Source organism: Camarhynchus parvulus, unplaced genomic scaffold (genome assembly GCF_901933205.1).
Source record: "Camarhynchus parvulus unplaced genomic scaffold, STF_HiC, whole genome shotgun sequence".
NCBI classification, from domain to species: Eukaryota; Metazoa; Chordata; class Aves; order Passeriformes; family Thraupidae; genus Camarhynchus; species Camarhynchus parvulus.
In genome coordinates this window covers 4,135-21,692 of record NW_022148252.1, presented here as the reverse complement: position 1 = coordinate 21,692, position 17,558 = coordinate 4,135, and the positions used below count along the sequence as shown (strand labels likewise).

Genomic DNA, 17,558 nt, shown 5'->3' with positions numbered 1-17,558 from the left:
TACCTTAAAAACCCTAAAATATCTCAGTAATAATAAGCCCCACTTGTGTCAGTACAAAGCTCCTCTCAAGGGACTCATTAAAAGCAGATAGTTGGGCCCATGATTGCACAAACATATAAGAGTCTGTATCACAATGGGAAACACCAAGGAGAAATGCTTAAAAATAACTGAAGTACCTTGAAGCATTAATGAGCCCACTGGATGTTGTTACTGACAAACCCTTTAAAAATACTTTACAGCAGATAACCCAAGGCCGTCATTGCAAAAACCTCTCAGAGACTCCAAGGCAAAGCCAAAGCCAAATTTTTGAAAAACCTGCAGTCCTGTCCATGGAGCATTTTAAGAGCCCCCCAGGGCCATTGCTGAGCAAGGCTCCCCCAACTCCTTCCAGCAGAATTACAAAGCTGCCACTGGATGTGGGCTATCAACCAAGGAGGGCAGGATAAAAGGTTGACAGGGGTTCCAGCCTGGCTGGGGGCTGTGCCAAAGGCCCCAGGGCCCAGGACAACTGTGTTTCCTATTCTAGCCCTTGCTGGCACAGACCCTGCTGTGCCCCAGGGCACCAAGACTTGGCTCTTTTCCCTGCTAAACGGCAGTCAAAGCCTGCAGTTCTCTGCTCTGCCTGGGGCCTGGGGACATTTCTCAGTCATCCCCTCACTGGGACCCAGTAAAAGTCAAGAAACTTTGGAGTTGGATTCTGGCTTGGAGTTCTGGAGAGGTTTCTTCAGCTTCCTCTCAGGGACTGATGTTTCAGGGCCACAGCACAAAGCCCCAGAGGCTCATTAAAGTCCCGGGTGTGCAAGAAATCTTTGCCAAGATGAGCTGGGCTGGAGCCTCCTGGCACAGAGGCAGCTATGGTAACAAGAAGGGCTTCAAAAGCATTTGGCTGACTTGATGAGCAGCTCTTCTGCCATTCAGCATGGCTGGGCGCACTGCCATTGCAGCCAGCCAGGCACAGCACAGAGGCACAAGGAATATGGGCAATCTGGTCAGGGGCTGGGAAAGGGCTGAGAAGTGCCTGGGGTTCAATCATCAAAGCCTCCCTGTTCAAGGAACCCTGGCTGCAGGACAATGCAGCTGCAGCTTAAGCTGGGAGCCATCTCCTACAGTCTGTGACATCCCAATGCCTGCAGAAACCTGTGAGTACATTGCTCTGATTGTCTCTTGTGCAGAGCAGGTCGGTTAGGGCTGTCCTTCAGAGCAGGGGTCCCGCAGCCCAGGGCGCTGTGCTGGGGCCAGGACTCTGCTGCCTGACCTATGACAGCCTCTCTGCCGGCCCCTGGCAGCTGCTCCCAGCACTGGGACCATGCCAGGTCTGGGTGGGAGGAGACAGGGGTCAGGCTTGGAAGTTTCGCCTTGTGTGGGGAGGGATGCTGCATTGTTCAGACTGCTCCCAGCATGGCATTTAACTGCAGAACATTTCCAAGTGGATAGAAGTACTTCAGGGGCTGCATAAAAGGGAAAATCCTGCTCTTAAATCTACTGCTCTGGGTTGCCAGGATGGGAAATTGCACATAGATATTCATGTCTCAGTTTCAGGCTGAGGGGAAAATAAAAGACGTTTTCTCTCAGATATGAAAAAAAAAGCAGGCAGTGACAGAAATCGTGCTACGGGCCCCTTAGAGGCAGCAATCAAAGTCGCTTTTCCAGCCTCCCTCAGGGTTGCTCTGACAGTGCCATCAGAGCCTGCAGAGCCAAGAGCTGCCCCTGGGCAGTGCCCTCAGCTGGGAGGGGTCTGCAGGGCAGAGCTGAGCCCCCAGGGCTGGGCTGGAGCTCTGGCAGCACTGGCAGGGCCCAGCCCCTGGGCACAGGGAAGCAGCTGCTGGCAGGGCCAGCTCCAGGCAGCAGAGCCCTGGGCAGGCAGTGGGGGAAAGTGCCCCCCAGGCTGTGCTGATATTTCAAGTCCTCTCCAAACCCAACTATTCCATGATTACTTTTTTACAGATCCCACCCCAAGCCTGCAAATGTCCAACAGCAGCTCCATCAGGCCCTTCCTCCTGCTGGTATTGGCAGACACGCCGCAGCCGCAGCTCCTGCACTTCTGCTCTTGCTGGGCATCTCCTGGCTGCCCTCCCGGGCAACAGCCTCATCATCAGCGCCCGTGGCCTAAGTGCCACCACCCGCACCCATGTTCTTCTTCCTGCTCCAACCTGGCCCCTCAGCCACCTGGGCTCCATCTGCACCACTGTCCCCAAAAGCCATGCACAATTCCCTCTGGGACACCAGGGACATCTCCTACACTGGATGTGCTGCGCCCAGATCTTTTCTTTCTGTTCTTCATAGGAGCAGGTTATTTTCTCCTGACCATCATGTGCTATGACGCATGCGGTCCATCTGCAAACCCCTGCACTATGGGACCTCCTGGGCAGCAGAGCTTGTATGCCCACATGGCAGCAGCTGCCTGGGCCAGTGCCTTTTTCTCACTGCTCTCATGCTCACAGCCAATACATTTTTCCCTGCCCTTGTGCCATGGCAATGCCCTGGGCCAGTTCTTCTGTGAAATCCCACAGATCCTCCAAGCTCTCCTGCTCCCGTCCTACCTCAGGAACTGGGACTTCACGCAGTTAGTGCCTGTTTTATCATTAGGTTGTTCTGTGTTCATTATTTCTCCCTATGTGCAGATCTTCAGGGCCGTGCTGAGGATCCCCGAGCAGGGACAGCACAAAAGCCTTTTCCATCTGCCTCCCTCACCTGGCTGTGGTTTTAAGCTGTTCCTCAGCACTATCATATTTGCTCACCTGGAAGCCCCTCCATGTCCCTCCCATCCCGATCTGGCCCCGTCACTTCTGTACTGGGGTGGTGCCTCCAGCCCTGAACCCTCATATCTACAGCCCGAATCAGGGCTGGCCCAGCAGCTGTGCCCAGCAGCAGCAGCAGCACTTGGTGTTGCCAGTGCTGCTGCCGTGGCCCTGCCCCGCTGCCCTGGTGGCCCTGGTGTTGCTGCAGGGCCTGAGTGCTCTCAGGGCCGGGCACAGCCCTGGGGGTGGCAGTGCCGGGGCTGCAGCAGGGACAGGCCATGGGCACTGCTGGGGCAGCGCTGATGCCTCAGGCCAGGCCCTGGGGCTCAGGCTCCTTGCCCAGGCTCTCTCAAGAACACGGCCAGGCCAATGCTCAGCACAGAAAGCCCGTGAGCAGCCCCAGGCTGGCCGTGGGCAGGCTGGGGGCAAACAGCATGGCTGGGGCTCTGCAAGGGCCCTGGGGCAGACGGGAAGGAGCAGCAGAGCAGGGGCTGATCCATCCCCAGTGCGCTGCACAGCCCAGGGCAGCGTCCCAGAGCGTCCTGATGGAGCTGCCAACAACATTCCCCCTCTGCAGCCCTGGCCTCTCCCCCAGCCCACACAGGTGCCCCATCCTTGCAGGCACAGACACGGCAGCACTGGCTCAGCAGCCCCTGTTTGCATTGCATACAGCAGGGGGAGCACCCCCATGCTGTTGCTGTGGGGACATGAACCTGAGGGAGCACAAATGCCATCAGCCCCTGGGGCCAGCAAGGGCTGGGGGACACCAGGGAAACCACTCAGCTTTGTCCTGGCCTCTGCACTCAGCCAGAAAGTTTGTTCCCGTCAGCTGGGAGTTTCCTGTCCCACTGCAGACGCTGTTGCTCAGAGCCAGGGCTGCCTGGCAGCCACCCCCAAACTGCCCTCAGCATTTCCTTGTCTTCACCTTTGATTTCTTTACTCTTCCCAGTGCAAATTTCTTCCTCTTGCCCACCCCTGGTGGTCCACAACTGGACACACCACTTGAGCTTCTGCCCAACCAGTGCTCAGCACAGGGGAAGAATCACTGCCCTGCACCTGCTGGCCACACCATTCCTGATCCATAGGACTGCCAGGGCTTATAGGAGGGAAATGGTGGGGAGAGAGTGGGGACAAAGTCTGATTGATTGTTAGTCCTGAAGGGTCTTGGTTTTCATATATATTCAGACCGCATTAGAAGGAGCTGGGGGTCAATATCAATTAGACATTTATGATAGCAAACTATAAACAGGAAAAGAATACTGGACAAAACGGTTCTTTCTGCTTTTTGTTTTTTTTCAATATAGCAGATTCACATTGACGACACTTGTGAAATCTTTCCAAAGTAACCACATAAGAATTGAAAACTTCAATTATTCCCAGGGGCTTTTCTTGTTCAGGTTTTTAGAACAAAGGTATATGAGCCTTTTTCAGTGAATTCCTGAACTGAAGAGCTCAGCAAAGAAGAGGCCTCTGGAGGAGTAAAATCCATCAGCACCCTCCAAGTGTCTGAGGATCCATCCCCATCCGAGCAGCAATGAACAGAAATGGGCACAGCTCTGTGGCTGCCCCAGCTTTGGCATGGGCCCTGGGCCTGGAGCAGGAGCAGCTCTTGAGGGCGCCAAGGCCGCGGCTCTTGTGCTGCCCTGGGCAGATGGGATGGCAGCAGGGGCTGCAGAGCTCTCAGCACCTCAGGCCAAGGGGAGCAGGGCAGCCAGGGAGCCTCCTTTGGCCTTGGCCCAGCACCTTCCCCCATGGCTGGGGCTGAGTCCTGTGGCAGCTGCAGCTGCTGCTGTGCCCTTGCCAGGGGCTGAGGCCATGGGGCAGTGGCCAGAGCAGCCTGGGCTGAGCAGAGCTGTGGGGCCAGAGCCGGCTGGGCTGGGCTGGGGAGAGGCCCTTGGTGCTGCCCAGAGCTCAGGGCAGCTGGCAGAGCTTGCAGGGAGCTGGGCTGGGCTCCGAGAGCCTGGCCCAGAAACCATCAGTGTCCATCTCAGCCTGGCTGAGCGTGCAGGGGCAGGACTCAGGCCAGGCCTTGTGGGGCAGGGCCAGCGTCTGTGCAAGGCATTGCAAACAGGCAAGTGGCCCAGAGAGGAGGCTGCTCTGTGCCCTTGGTGGCACGGACAGAGCAGGGAGGGGGCCCAGGACATTTGTCAGCGCCAGCCTCTGTGCCCAGCCCTTGGCAGCCCTGGCTGCTGAGCCCAGCTTTGGCCTGGGCTGAGTTTGGCTGTGGCCCAGCTCCATCCTCCTGCGGGGCTCAGGGCCTGTTCCCGGCCATGGCCAGCCCTGGCCGGCCTCTCTGCTGGCCCAGAGGCCGGCAGAGCCCGGGGCAGGGCTGTCTGTGCAGCCCCACAGGTGCCAGGGGCTCTGCAGGAGCTGGCAGAGGCTGCCCAGCAGGGAGGCCATGGGGCACAGAGCCCCAAGGCTGCTGTGGGCACCACGGCACAGGGGCCGTTCCCAGCCGCAATGCTCCTGGCCTGGGCTGGGCCTGCCCAGGTGGCTGGGCCACCATGGCTGGGCCAGCACAGGGCCACAAAGGGGCCACGCAGCCGCTGCCGGGGCTGACAGCAAGGCCAGGCACACACAAGCAATTGCTGAGCATGGCCTGCGCTGGCCAGGCCTGACTGTGCCAAAGGCAGAGCTCAGCTGCCCTTGGGGGCTGCAGCAACAGCCCAGAGCCCAAAGAGCCTCCATGGCTGTGCTGGAGACCAAGGCTGCAGCAGGGAAATGCAGGGCTGCTGCGGGATGGGGAGGGCATTGAATTCCAGCACACACCTCAGCTCTCTGATGATCCCAGCACCATGCTGTGCCCTGCACCAGGCTGGAGCAGAGCAGATGTTGATGGGACAGGAGCCCTGCGGGGCTGTCAGGGACCTGCAGCTTGCAAGGTGCTCTGCTCTCCCTCAGGTGCTCTCGGAGAGATCCAATCCCAGCTGGGCACCTCAGGGCACAAGTGGCACTGCCTGTTCATGGGCACACAGCTGTCTGCCTGGAAAGGGGCACAGGTGTTAACACCAGTGAGTTTCATAATATACATCAAATCTTTATTATCTGGGTCATTTGAGTACTTTTAAGAAATGGCAAAGTTTTCCCAATAGGAACAGGAATTTTCTGGATCCACTGGATTCTCCTACTGATGGCAGGAGAAGAAATACTGATCTTCCTGTCTACTTGTGTTAACAGTATTCAGTCTAATATTTAATGATCCCCTTCCTTCAGGTGTTTCCAGCTTTCCTGTTTAAATGCCTGTGTCTAAGGACATGTCTTCACTACACCAGCTGGATCTACGTCCTTTCCATTGCTCCCAGATTTCCTCCTCCAGATGCTCTCTGGTCATTCAAGTCCCTCTCAGCTGACTGGTTTCATGCTTTGAACTTCAGGGACCTGTCTAATCTTTGTGAAGTTCAAATATATATCATGTTAGTCAGCACCTAATTTATATTTGTATCTATCACAGAATTATATTTTCTTACGTCTTTGTCTAGAAGTGTTCCTGTATGGAAATCCTGTGTTTGCTATTTGGCTGTTTGTGTTCATTGTTTTCTCCTATGTGCAGATCTTCCAGGGCCGTGCAGGATCCCCCTCCGAGAAAAGGGGCCCGGCACAAAGCCTTTTCCACCTGCCTCCCTCACCTGGCCGTGGTCTCCCTGTTTGTCACCACAGGCATATTTGCTCACCTGAAGCCCCCCCTCCATGTCCTCCCCCATCCTGGATCTGGCCCTGTCAGTTCTGTACTCGGTGAACCTCAGCCCTGGGACCCCCCTCATCTACAGCCTGAGGAACCAGGAGCTCAAGGCTGCAGTGTGGAGAACTGATGACTGGATGGTTTCAGAAAAATATTGAACTTCTTGCCAGTTTGTACAAGTTACTTGTAAATAAAAGTCACCTTTGATACTTTTGTTTGTTTAATTTGGAGTTCTTTTTTTGTTTTACTTTTTAATACCTTACAAAGAAAGGTCATGTTTTGTGCCGTTTTTCTCTCCACATTCGGTGGCCACAGCCTGTGTCAATGAGGGGCTGTACTGTCAGTGGCTTTAAAAGGAACAAAAAGGATCTCCCAGCAAAGTTTTCTGCAGATGATGCCCTTGTGTTGCCTTCTCTGGAGCTGCAGCAGCTGTGTCTGTGTGCAGAGCTGGGGCAGATCAGGGCTGGCCAACAGCTCTGTAGTCTGCTGGCCACACCATTCCTGATCCAGGCCAGGAGCCATTGGCCTTCTTGGCCCACCTGGGCACACTGCTGGCTCATGTCCGGCCTTCATCCATCAGTCCTGCAGGTCCCTTTCTGCCTGGCTGCTCTCCAGCACCACTCTGACCCAACCTGTGATGCTGCAGGGGTTGTTGTGGCCAAAGTGCAGGACCCGGCACTTGGACTTTGTTCAACCTTACTCACCTTGTTGGATTTGGGCCCTGGATCCAGCCTGTCAGGGCCTGTGCAAACCCTCCTACCCTCCAGCAGATCAACACTCCCCAGACAACTTGGTGTCATCTGCAAAATAATCCTTGGTTCCTTAGGCCCCTCAGTGTCTAATGGCCTCTTGGACACACCAGGCCCTGCACTGTCACACTGATCTCCTTGGTTCCATGAGACCATGCAGAGCAACAATGGACTCCTTTTGTTCCATGGGGCTTCACAGTGTCACAATGTTCTCATTGGTGCTGCAGTTTCACAGTGGCCATTGGTTCCATGGCGCCCCAGGGTGTCTAGCGACTACATGGTCATTTTGAGGGTCCAATACTGTCACCATGGTCTCTGTGGTTCCAAGTCCCCTCAATGTCACAATGGACTCCTTGTTTCCACAAGGACCTGCAGTGTCACAATGGCCTCTATTGGTTCCACAAGGACAGAGTGTCACCGTGCACTCCCTGGTTCCATTTTGGCCCCACAGCACCACAATGGACCCCTGGTTCTGTGGGGCTGCCCAGTGTCTAATGGTCTCTTAGTTCCCACAAGGCCCTGCAGTGTCACAATGGCCCCAGAGTGTCCCAATCATCACAGAATGACAGAATCAAATAGGCTGGAAAAGACCTTTGGGATCATCAAGTCCAACCATTGCCCTAATACTGCCTTGTCACCCAGACCATGCCACTGAGTGCCACTGGAGAGGGACAGTGACTCTGCCACCTCCCCTCCCCAGTCCATTCCAATGCCCACTCACCCTTTCTGTGAAGAACTTCTTCTTCTATTGTCAGCCTGAACCTCCTGGTGCAGCTTTAAAGTGTGTCTTCTTGTCCTGCCCTCCAGCAGATCCACACTCACACCCAGCTTGGTGCCACTGCAATTTGGGGGGACTCGATCCCTCAGCCAGATCATCAGTGAAGATATTAAACAGGACTGGGCCCAGCACAGATCCTGGGGACAGGCACCAGTGCCTGGACGCAGCTGGGTGCAGCACCATCCCCCAGCACTCTCTGGGCCCAACCTCCAGCCAGCTCTTAAATCTCCCCAGCGAGGGAGGGAACCTGAGCAAGCCGGCTGCAGCTTTTCCAGGGAATACTGCCAGAGACAGTGTCCAAAGAGCTTTGCTGGGTCAGGCACACAACATCCACAGCCTTTCCCACATCCACAGGTGGGTCACCTGGTCATAAGGAGACCAGGTTGGTCAGGCAGGACCTGCCACCCCTCAATCCCCGCTGGCTGGCTCTGATCCCTGGGCCATCCTGTGGGTGCCCTGTGATGGCACTCAAGGTGATCTGTTCCATAACCTTGCGGGCACCCAGGTCAGGCCCGACAGGCCTGGGTTCCCAGCTCACTCCTTCCAGCCCACGGATGGGCTCACACTGGCACCTCCCAGTGCTCTGGGACCTCCCTGCTGAGCCAGGACTGATGCTAAATGATGGAGAGCAGCTTGGGAGCTCATCCACCAGCTCCTCCTTGCCTGGGATGGATCCCATCCTGTCCACACACCTGTGACGCTCTGGTGGCTCAGCGGGTCAGCAACTACTCTCCTGGATTCAGGGGCTGTTCTGCCCTGTGTATCTACCAGCTCAGGAGAACACTTGTCCTGAGGACAGCCTGTCTAATACTGAAAATTGAGAAAAACAAGATGTTAAGTAGCTCAGCCTTTTCCTTATCTTTAGTTAGCATATTCCCCACTGTACCTAAAAAGTAGGTTCTCTAATCCATTTTTGCTAATAATTTATTTGTAGAAACATTTAGTATTGTTTTTCATAGAAATGGCCAGGTTAAGTTCTAAATGAGCTTTTCACCTCTTTCCTTTCTTTTCTGCATGACCCTAACAACATCCTTAAACATTTCCTAGGTTGCCTGGCCTTCTGTCCAAAGTGATGCACCCTCTTTTTTTCCCCCCTGAGTTCCCACAAAAAAGTTCCACTGGCAGCCAGGACAGTCATTTTTCCCTCTAGCTCATTTTTTGTCACACTGGGACAAGCAGCTCCCTTACCCTTAAAGATTACTTTTCTTGAAATGTAAATGTCCTTCCTGGATCACTTGGTTTTTAAGGGCTGTTTCCCTTAAAAAAATCAGTACCTGATTTGATACTCCCCAAATCAGCATCCTAAAACAGGCCTAAGTCTGCCCTTCTAATTCCAGTGTAGAAGTTTTGTTGCTGCCTCCTTCTTTCACAGAACATTGAAAACTTGATTATTTCATGGTCACTGTACTAGGCAGCCTCGACCCCACATCTGCCCCAACCCTTCTCTGTTTGTGAACAGCAGCGAACAGACCTTTCCTTGGCAGTGGGGTGTCACCAAAAACCGGTAAAACAGAAAACTCCTTAACCCCATGTCATGTTTGACACTGGCACGATGCCAGTGCCCTATGAAAATATACTTCTCCGGTGTTTGCTGTGAGATGTGACTAGGGAAATAAGCAAAGCAGGCTTCTACTTAGGAAAAAAAAGTTTATTAACTAAACTACAAAAGGAAAACAAACTACACACACACACACACACACACACACTTGGAAAATGAAAACTCCACAAAAAAGCATTTCCTCTTCCCCCACCACATTTCAATACATCTTCCAAATTTCAACTCTCTATCTATCCTCTGTAAATACTCAATTCTGTCTATCAAAGAGGAGAGGTCTTTCTTGGGGCCATGGTGACCTCTTCCTTGCATGACAAAGCGTTCTCACCACTGGACAAAGGACAGAGCTGCTAGTTGTTATCTTTTTAAGGGTGCTTTGACCAGTCAAAAAAGCTGCAGTTTCCTCATCACTTTCTCGGGACCTCTTGTCCCCCCCATACTTGTCACCCCCTGGGGCGGGGGTCTCCAAAACTGAACCCTCTCAGTTCTGAGCCATGCTCTCCCCTGCCTGCATACGGCCTCTGTGTGGTGAGGAAACTTTGGTTCTGTCCATGGCTGTACCAAAAGAGTCCAGCTTAACCAACTTCTCCATCATCCCTTTCGGCCTCTTCTTTGCTCTCCCAGCCCTCACTCACTACTCCGACTAATATTCACTTGCTCATTTCTTCTTTATCATCCACTCCATCTCCCCGAGGGAAGGTCCCAAATGCTCTGTGAGGGTCTTCATTGTCAGAAAGGGGGTTAACAAACTCCCTGCATGCGACCAGGCTCCTTCCCTGCTGCACCCCCCTTCCCGCTGCACTCCCCCCTTCCCCCTCCTTCTTCACAGGCCGATATCACTTCAAGGCCACAGGCCGTACCAGCTCTCTCTCTCGTCTTCCTGGGGGTGCTGCTAAATCTCAGGGCCTCTCTCCCTCTGTCTCCCTGGGGGCTGCCCAGCGCCTCCTGGTGCCCCCCACCCACCCTTCCATCTTGAGGGGTCAGGCCTACCTCTGCCCGGCAGGGCCAGGCTTTTCTCTCCAGGCCCAGCTCAAAGCCGGGCAGGGGGGCCTTGCCTCTTTGCTGGCGAATCAAAGAGCCCAAAGAGTGCTCTGCTTCCTAACCTGTGTTCTCAAGCACATCCACCCTCAGTGGCCAAGCCTGGTGTCAATTTAAAATCTGAACACTTATTGCTCTGGCCCTCCATTCCAAAAACTTTGGCTTCCTGTAAGCCAAGCACTGATAGCATTAAGAAGCAGCTCTCACACAATGGGCATTGTGTGGTTTCCATAGGCCTGGGTTTTGGAGAACAAGCTCAGGTGTGAGCTCACCTGGTGTGAACAATTGATCATCTGGAAACATGAGGTCACAGAGTGAGCTATGACATCACAGAGTGTATGTTAGGTGGTCATTGAGCAGCTATGACATCATAGACTGCCTCTGTGACATCACAGAGTAGGATGTGACATCACAGGGCAGAGTTCTGGCATCACAGAGCAACTATGACATCACAGAGCCATCTGTGACATCAGAGACCAGCTGTGTGACATTAGAGAATGGGCTGTGACATCACAGAGCAGGCTGTGACATCCCAGAGGGGCTGTGTGACATCCCAGCAGGGCTGTGTCAGGTCACTGGGTTGGTCACTCCGCCCCAGCTCCCCCTCACAGTTTCTCCCAACAAGTCCAATGCTGTCCATGCCCAGCAGGGTCCCTGTCCCCCAGGATCCCCCCAGCCCACCTGGAGCCACAGCCTCCACCAAAGGATGTTCCACAGGATCCACCCCAGAGCCTGACATGGGGACAAGGGGCCAGGGCTGTGTGACCAGGACATCAAGGACAGGGATTATCCAGGTCACTGTGGCCTGGGTTGGGTTGCCCAGGGCAGGAAAGATGTCTGGCAGCTGGAGCAGGGTCTGGGAAGGGCCTCCAAGGTGGGGCTGGAGCCCTTGGGCTGTGAGCAGAGGCTGAGGGAGCTGGGCTTGTCCAGCCCGGAGCAGGGAAGGCTGAGGGGCTCCTCATCCCAGCCTGGCAGTGCCAGCCGGGAGGGGGGATGGAGAACACAGAGCCAGGCTCTTCACCGGGGCTGGTGGAGACAAAAAGCCAATGGGTGGGAGGGGAAAGAGGGAGATCAGCCAGACAGGAGGAGGTGAAATGAGTCAGGCTGGTTTCAGCATTTCCTCAACACCAAGAGCAGCCTGACCTCCCTTCTCCATCCACCACTGACAGCTTTGCAAATCAGGAATTGTTTGAGTTGTTTTGCTCCCACTCCAGGATGAGCATTCTGATACAAGAACTGAATTGTGTTTATTTCTATCACAGAATCACGTTTGTCTGAAATCAATTTTAGTATGGAAATCACTTGTGGATGGTGGACTCATCAGATGCTGCTGGGACATTGCACATAGCTCAGGGAAGAGCGTGATTGTTATTAAATTGTGTCCTGTTCAACTGTGGTCTGTTGACCATGAAGAGAAACTTTCTGTGCCTCTGAGTCTTATCAGTTCCTGACCCCCCAAAGGACACAAACCTGATGAGTTGTCGTTCCCACTCCAGTGGTGGCACTTGCACCTCCCTCCATAGCCAGAGCAGAGCCCCTTGTCCCAGAAAGTCCCTGGCAAAGTGTCGGGGTTTACAGGAAACAAAGTTTTCTGGGAATGGAGTGGCTAGAGGCCAATAGGTGTTCAGATTTTAAATTGACACCAGGCTTGGCCACTGAGGGTGGATGTGCCTCTGAGAACACAGGGGTTAGAAGCAGAGCACTCCCTTGGGCTCTCTTTTGATTTCCGGCCAGCAAAGAGGCAAGGCCTCCCCTGCCCGGCTTCGAAGGGCCGGGAGGGAAAACCTGCGGCGGGCAGAGGTAGGCCTGACCCCTCAGGATGGAAGGGTGGTGGGGGGCACCAGGAGGCGCTGGCAGCCCCCCAGGAGAGACAGAGGGAGAGAGGCCCCGAGAAGATTTGGGCAGCCCCCCAGAAGACGAGAGAGAGAAAGCTGCAATGGGCCTGTGGCCTTGAAGTGATATCGCCTGTGAAGAAGGAGGGGAAGGGGGGAGTGCAGCAGGGGGGGGGAGTGCAGGAAGTCAGCCTGGCAGAAGTTTGTTAACCCCTTTCTGATGATGAAGACCTCACAGAGCATTTGGACCTTTCCTGGAGGGGGAGATGGAGTGGATGATAAAGAGAAAATGGGCAAGTGAATGACAGTCGGAGCAGTGAGTGAGGCTGGGAGAGTAAAGATGAGGCCGGAAAGAGATGATGGAGTAGCTGGTTGCTGGACTCTTTTTGGTACAGCCATGGACAGAACCATGCTTCCCTCGCGACACAGAGGGCTGCATGCAGGGGGAGGCGATGGCTCAGAACTGAGAGGGTTCAGTGTTGGAGACCCCCGCCCCAGGGGTAGACAAGTATGGGGGGACAAGAGGTCCCAAAGTGAGAGACTGTGCCCTTTGGGAACTGGTCAAAGCACCCTTAAAAAGGACAACCCTCGAAGCAGCTCTGGTCCATGCACAGTGGTGAGAGCGCTGGGCATGCAAGGAAGAGGTCACCATGGCCCCAAGAAGGACTCTCTCCTTTGACGGACTGAAATTGAGTATTCACAGGGTGATGGATGGAGAGTTGAAATTTGGAAGATGTATTGGAAATGTGGTGGGGGAGGAGGAAAATGCTTTTGTGGAGTTTTCATTTTCCAGGTGTGTGTGTGTGGGGAGGGGGGTTTCCCTTTTGTAGTTTAGTTAATAAACCTTTTTTTTTCTAAGCTAGAGGCCTGCTTTGCTTATTTCCTGGTCACATCTCACAGCAAACACCAGGGAAGTATATTTTCATGGGCCACTGGCATTGCGCCAGTGTCAAACCATGACACTCCCCAACACCTGACAAAATGGCAGTGTCCTTTGCCTCACCTCCCGCAACAATATAACCCCCCCATGGTCAAAGATACTAAGCCCAACTATCACACTATTTCTAATCCAAATGTTTCTGCTCCAAGTTATTCTTCCTCCCCAGAAGACAGTTTGGATTCCCCAGAGCCACCTCACCCCTCAACCCCAGAAGATCCCAAGGAAAGGATCTGGAAAGAAGCAGTTAAGGAAGGAGACTGGCAAATAGTCTCGAAACTCCTCATTGCCCCCATATGTTATGAAAGAAAGGAGCAGAATCCCAGGCATCAGCCATTGGTTTACGGGGAAATCAAGGATCTGTGTAGGGCAGCTAAAGACCATAGGAGGGACTCCTTGGAGGAGAGAATTGGAGGCCAGGATGGCACAAAACCTCTCAGAGACTCAGTGTGGGAAGGAAAATCCTTAAAAGTATCTAAAAGTATTCTTAAATCCATAAAGTACCTTAAAAACCTTGAGTATCTCAAAGCATTAATGAGCCCCACTGAGTGTCAGTACAAAGCTCTCAAGGGACTCATTAAAGCAGATAATTGGGGCCATGATTGCACAAACCTCTCACAGAGTCTGTATCAAAAAGGGAAACACCAAGTAGCTTAAAATAACTGAAGTACCTTGAAGCATTAATGAGCCCACTGAGTGTTGTTACTGACAAACCCTCTCCAGGGACTAATTACAGCAGATAATTGGAGGCCATGATTGCACAAACCTCTCAGAGACTCCAAGGCAAAAGCCAAAGCCAAAGTCCTTTGAAAAACCTGCAGTCCCCTGCAGGGGAGCATGAAGGAGCCCCCAGGGCCATTGCTGAGCAAGGCTCCCCAGGGACTCCTTCCAGCAGATCCTTGAGGCCACTGGGATGTGGGCTAGGGGGGGATGCTGAGGGCAGGACAAGGGGCTGACAGTGCCCAGCCTGGCTGGGGCTGTGCCAGGAGGCCCCAGGGCCTCAGGACAAGGTGTCTCCTGCCAGCCCTTGCTGGCACAGACCCTGCTGTGCCCCAGGGCACCAAGACTTGGCTTCTCTTTGTCCCCACCTGTCAGCACTGCCTGCAGTTCTCTGCTCTGCCTGGGGCCTGGGGACACTTTCTCAGTCGTGTCCCTCACTGGGACCCATTAAAAGTCCAAGAAACTTTGGAGTTGGATTCTGCCTTGGAGTTCTGGAGAGGTTTCTTCAGCTCCCTCTCAGGGACTGATGTTCAGGGCCTGAGCACAAAGCCCCAGAGGCTCATTAAAGTCCTTGTGCTGTGTCTGTGCTGCTGAGCTGGGCTGGGCTCCTGGCACAGAGGCAGCTCCTGGTAACCAAGAAGAGCTTCAAAAGCACATTTCTCTTGATGAGCAGCTCTTCTGCCAGCCCAGCAGGGCTGGGGCACTGCCTGCAGCCAGCCCGGGCACAGCACAGAGGCACAGAGAGCTTCAATCAGTCAGGGCTGGGAAGGTGCTGAGAAGTGCCTGGGGCACAATCCCTGCCAGCCCTTGGCACAGGAACCTCTGGCTGCAGGACAATGCAGCTGCAGCTCCTGGAGCCATCTCCTACAGCTGGAACATCCCAATGCCTGCAGAGCCTGTGAGTACATTCTCTGATTGTCTCTTGTGCAGAGCAGCCAGGGGTGCCCAGGGCTGTCCTGCAGAGCAGGGTCCTGCAGCCCAGGGCGCTGTGCTGGGGCAGGGACTCTGCTGCCTGCCAGGGACAGCTCTCAGCCAGCCCTGGCAGCTGCTCCCAGCACTGGGGACAAGGTCTGGGTGGGAGGAGACAGCTGGTCAGGCTTGGAAGTGTTCTCCTTGTGTGGGGAGGATGCTGCATTGTTCAGGACTGCTCCCAGCATGGCATTTAACTGCAGAACATTTCCAAGTAGATTATACAGGGAGCACAGCAAGGCAGGGGCTGCATAAAAGGGAAAATCCTGCTTTTTATTCTACTGCTCTGGGTTGCCTGGATTGGAAACTGCACATAGATATTCATCTGTCAGTTCAGGTGGAAAAAACCAAATTTCTCTCCGATCTGAAAAAACCAGGCAGTGACAGAAATCAGCACAGGGCCCCTCAGAGGCAGCATCAGTGTCGCTTTTCCAGCCTCCTCAGGGTTGCTCTGACGTTGCCATCAGAGCCTGCAGAGCCAGAGCTGCCCCTGGGCAGTGCCTGAGCTGGGAGGGCTCTGCAGGGCAGAGCTGAGCCCCCAGGGCTGGGCTGGGCTCTGGCAGCACTGGCAGGGCCCAGCCCTGGGCACAGGGAAGCAGCTGCTGGCAGGGACAGCTCCAGGCAGCAGAGCCCTGGGCAGGCAGTGGGGGGAAAGTGCCCCCAGGCTGTGCTGGGATATTTCAAGTCCTCTCCAAACCCAACTATTCCATGATTTCTTTTTTTACAGATCCCCATGCCAAGGCCAGCCCCAGCAAATGTCCAACAGCAGCTCCATCAGGCACTTCCTCCTGCTGGCATTGGCAGACACGCGGCAGCTGCAGCTCCTGCACTTCTGCCTCTTGCTGGGCATCTCCCTGGCTGCCCTCCTGGGCAACGGCCTCATCATCAGCGCCGTAGCCTGCGGCCACCACCTGCACACGCCCATGTTCTTCTTCCTGCTCAACCTGGCCCTCAGCGACCTGGGCTCCATCTGCACCACTGTCCCCAAAGCCATGCACAATTCCCTCTGGGACACCAGGAACATCTCCTACACAGGATGTGCTGCTCAGCTCTTTTTCTTTCTGTTCTTCATCTCAGCAGAGTATTCCCTCCTGACCATCATGTGCTACGACCGCTACGTGTCCATCTGCAAACCCCTGCACTACGGGACCCTCCTGGGCAGCAGAGCTTGTGCCCACATGGCAGCAGCTGCCTGGGCCAGTGCCTTTCTCAATGCTCTCATGCACACAGCCAATACATTTTCCCTGCCCCTGTGCCATGGCAATGCCCTGGGCCAGTTCTTCTGTGAAATCCCCCCGATCCTCAAGCTCTCCTGCTCCAAATCCTACCTCAGGGAACTCAGGCTTATGGCTGTTAGCGTGTGTTTAGCACTTGGTTGTTTTGTGTTCATTGTTTTCTCCTATGTGCAGATCTTCAGGGCTGTGCTGAGGATCCCCTCTGAGCAGGGGCGGCACAAAGCCTTTTCCACCTGCCTCCCTCACCTGGCTGTGGTCTCCCTGTTCCTCAGCACTGGTATATTTGCCTACCTGAAGCCCCCCTCCATGTCCTCCCCATCCCTGGATCTGGCCCTGTCAGTTCTGTACTCAGTGGTGCCTCCAGCCCTGAACCCCCTCATCTACAGCCTGAGGAACCAGGAGCTCAAGGCTGCAGTGTGGAGACTGATGACTGGATGCTTTCAGAAACATTAAACTGCTGGCCAATTTCTGCAAATCACTTGTAATAAAATTCATCTTTGATACCTCTTGTTGGTTTCATTTTGGGTCATTTTTTCCTTTGTTTTATTTTTTTCAGTCCTCCACAAAAAAATGTCATTGTTTGTGCCATTTCTCATTTTGTTTCTCTCCACCTTCCCTGTGGCCACAGACTGTGTCAATGAGGGGCTGTTTTCTTGGTGGCTTTAAAGGAACTAAAGGATCTCCCAGCAGAGTTTTCTGCAGAGATGCCCTTTGTTGCCTTCTCTGGAGCTGCAGCAGCAATGTCTGTGTGCAGAGAGCTGGGGCAGATCAGGGCTGGCCCAGCAGCTGTGCCCAGCAGCAGCAGCAGCTTGGTGTTGCCAGTGCTGCTGCCGTGGCCCTGCCCCGCTGCCCTGGTGGCCCTGGTGTTGCTGCAGGGCCTGAGTGCTCTCGGGGCCGGGCACAGCCCTGGGGGTGGCAGTGCCGGGGCTGCAGCAGGGGGACAGGCCATGGGCACTGCTGGGGCAGCGCTGACGCCTCAGGCCAGGCCCTGGGGGCTCCAGGCTCCTTGCCCAGGCTCTCTCAAGAACACGGCCAGGCCAATGCTCAGCACAGAAACCCCCGTGAGCAGCCCCCAGGCTGGCCGTGGGCAGGCTGGGGCAAACAGCATGGCTGGGGCTCTGCAAGGGCCCTGGGGCAGACGGGAAGGAGCAGCAGAGCAGGGGCTGATCCATCCCCAGTGCGCTGCACAGCCCAGGGCAGCGTCCCAGAGCGTCCTGATGGAGCTGCCAACAACATCCCCCCTCTGCAGCCCTGGCCTCTCCCCCAGCTCACACAGGTGCCCCATCCTTGCAGGCACAGACACGGCAGCACTGGCTCAGCAGCCCCTG

At 54.7% G+C, this 17,558-nt stretch overlaps 1 protein-coding gene across 1 annotated transcript; it reads left to right on the top strand.

The window, feature by feature from the left end:
- Window positions 1-15,750: 15,750 nt before the first annotated feature.
- On the top strand, window positions 15,751-16,683 carry LOC115916371 (olfactory receptor 14I1-like). Its single transcript, XM_030970073.1, has one exon. It carries the CDS (start codon window positions 15,751-15,753, stop codon window positions 16,681-16,683), a length of 933 nt encoding a protein of 310 aa, XP_030825933.1.
- The last annotated feature ends 875 nt before the right edge of the window (window positions 16,684-17,558 follow it).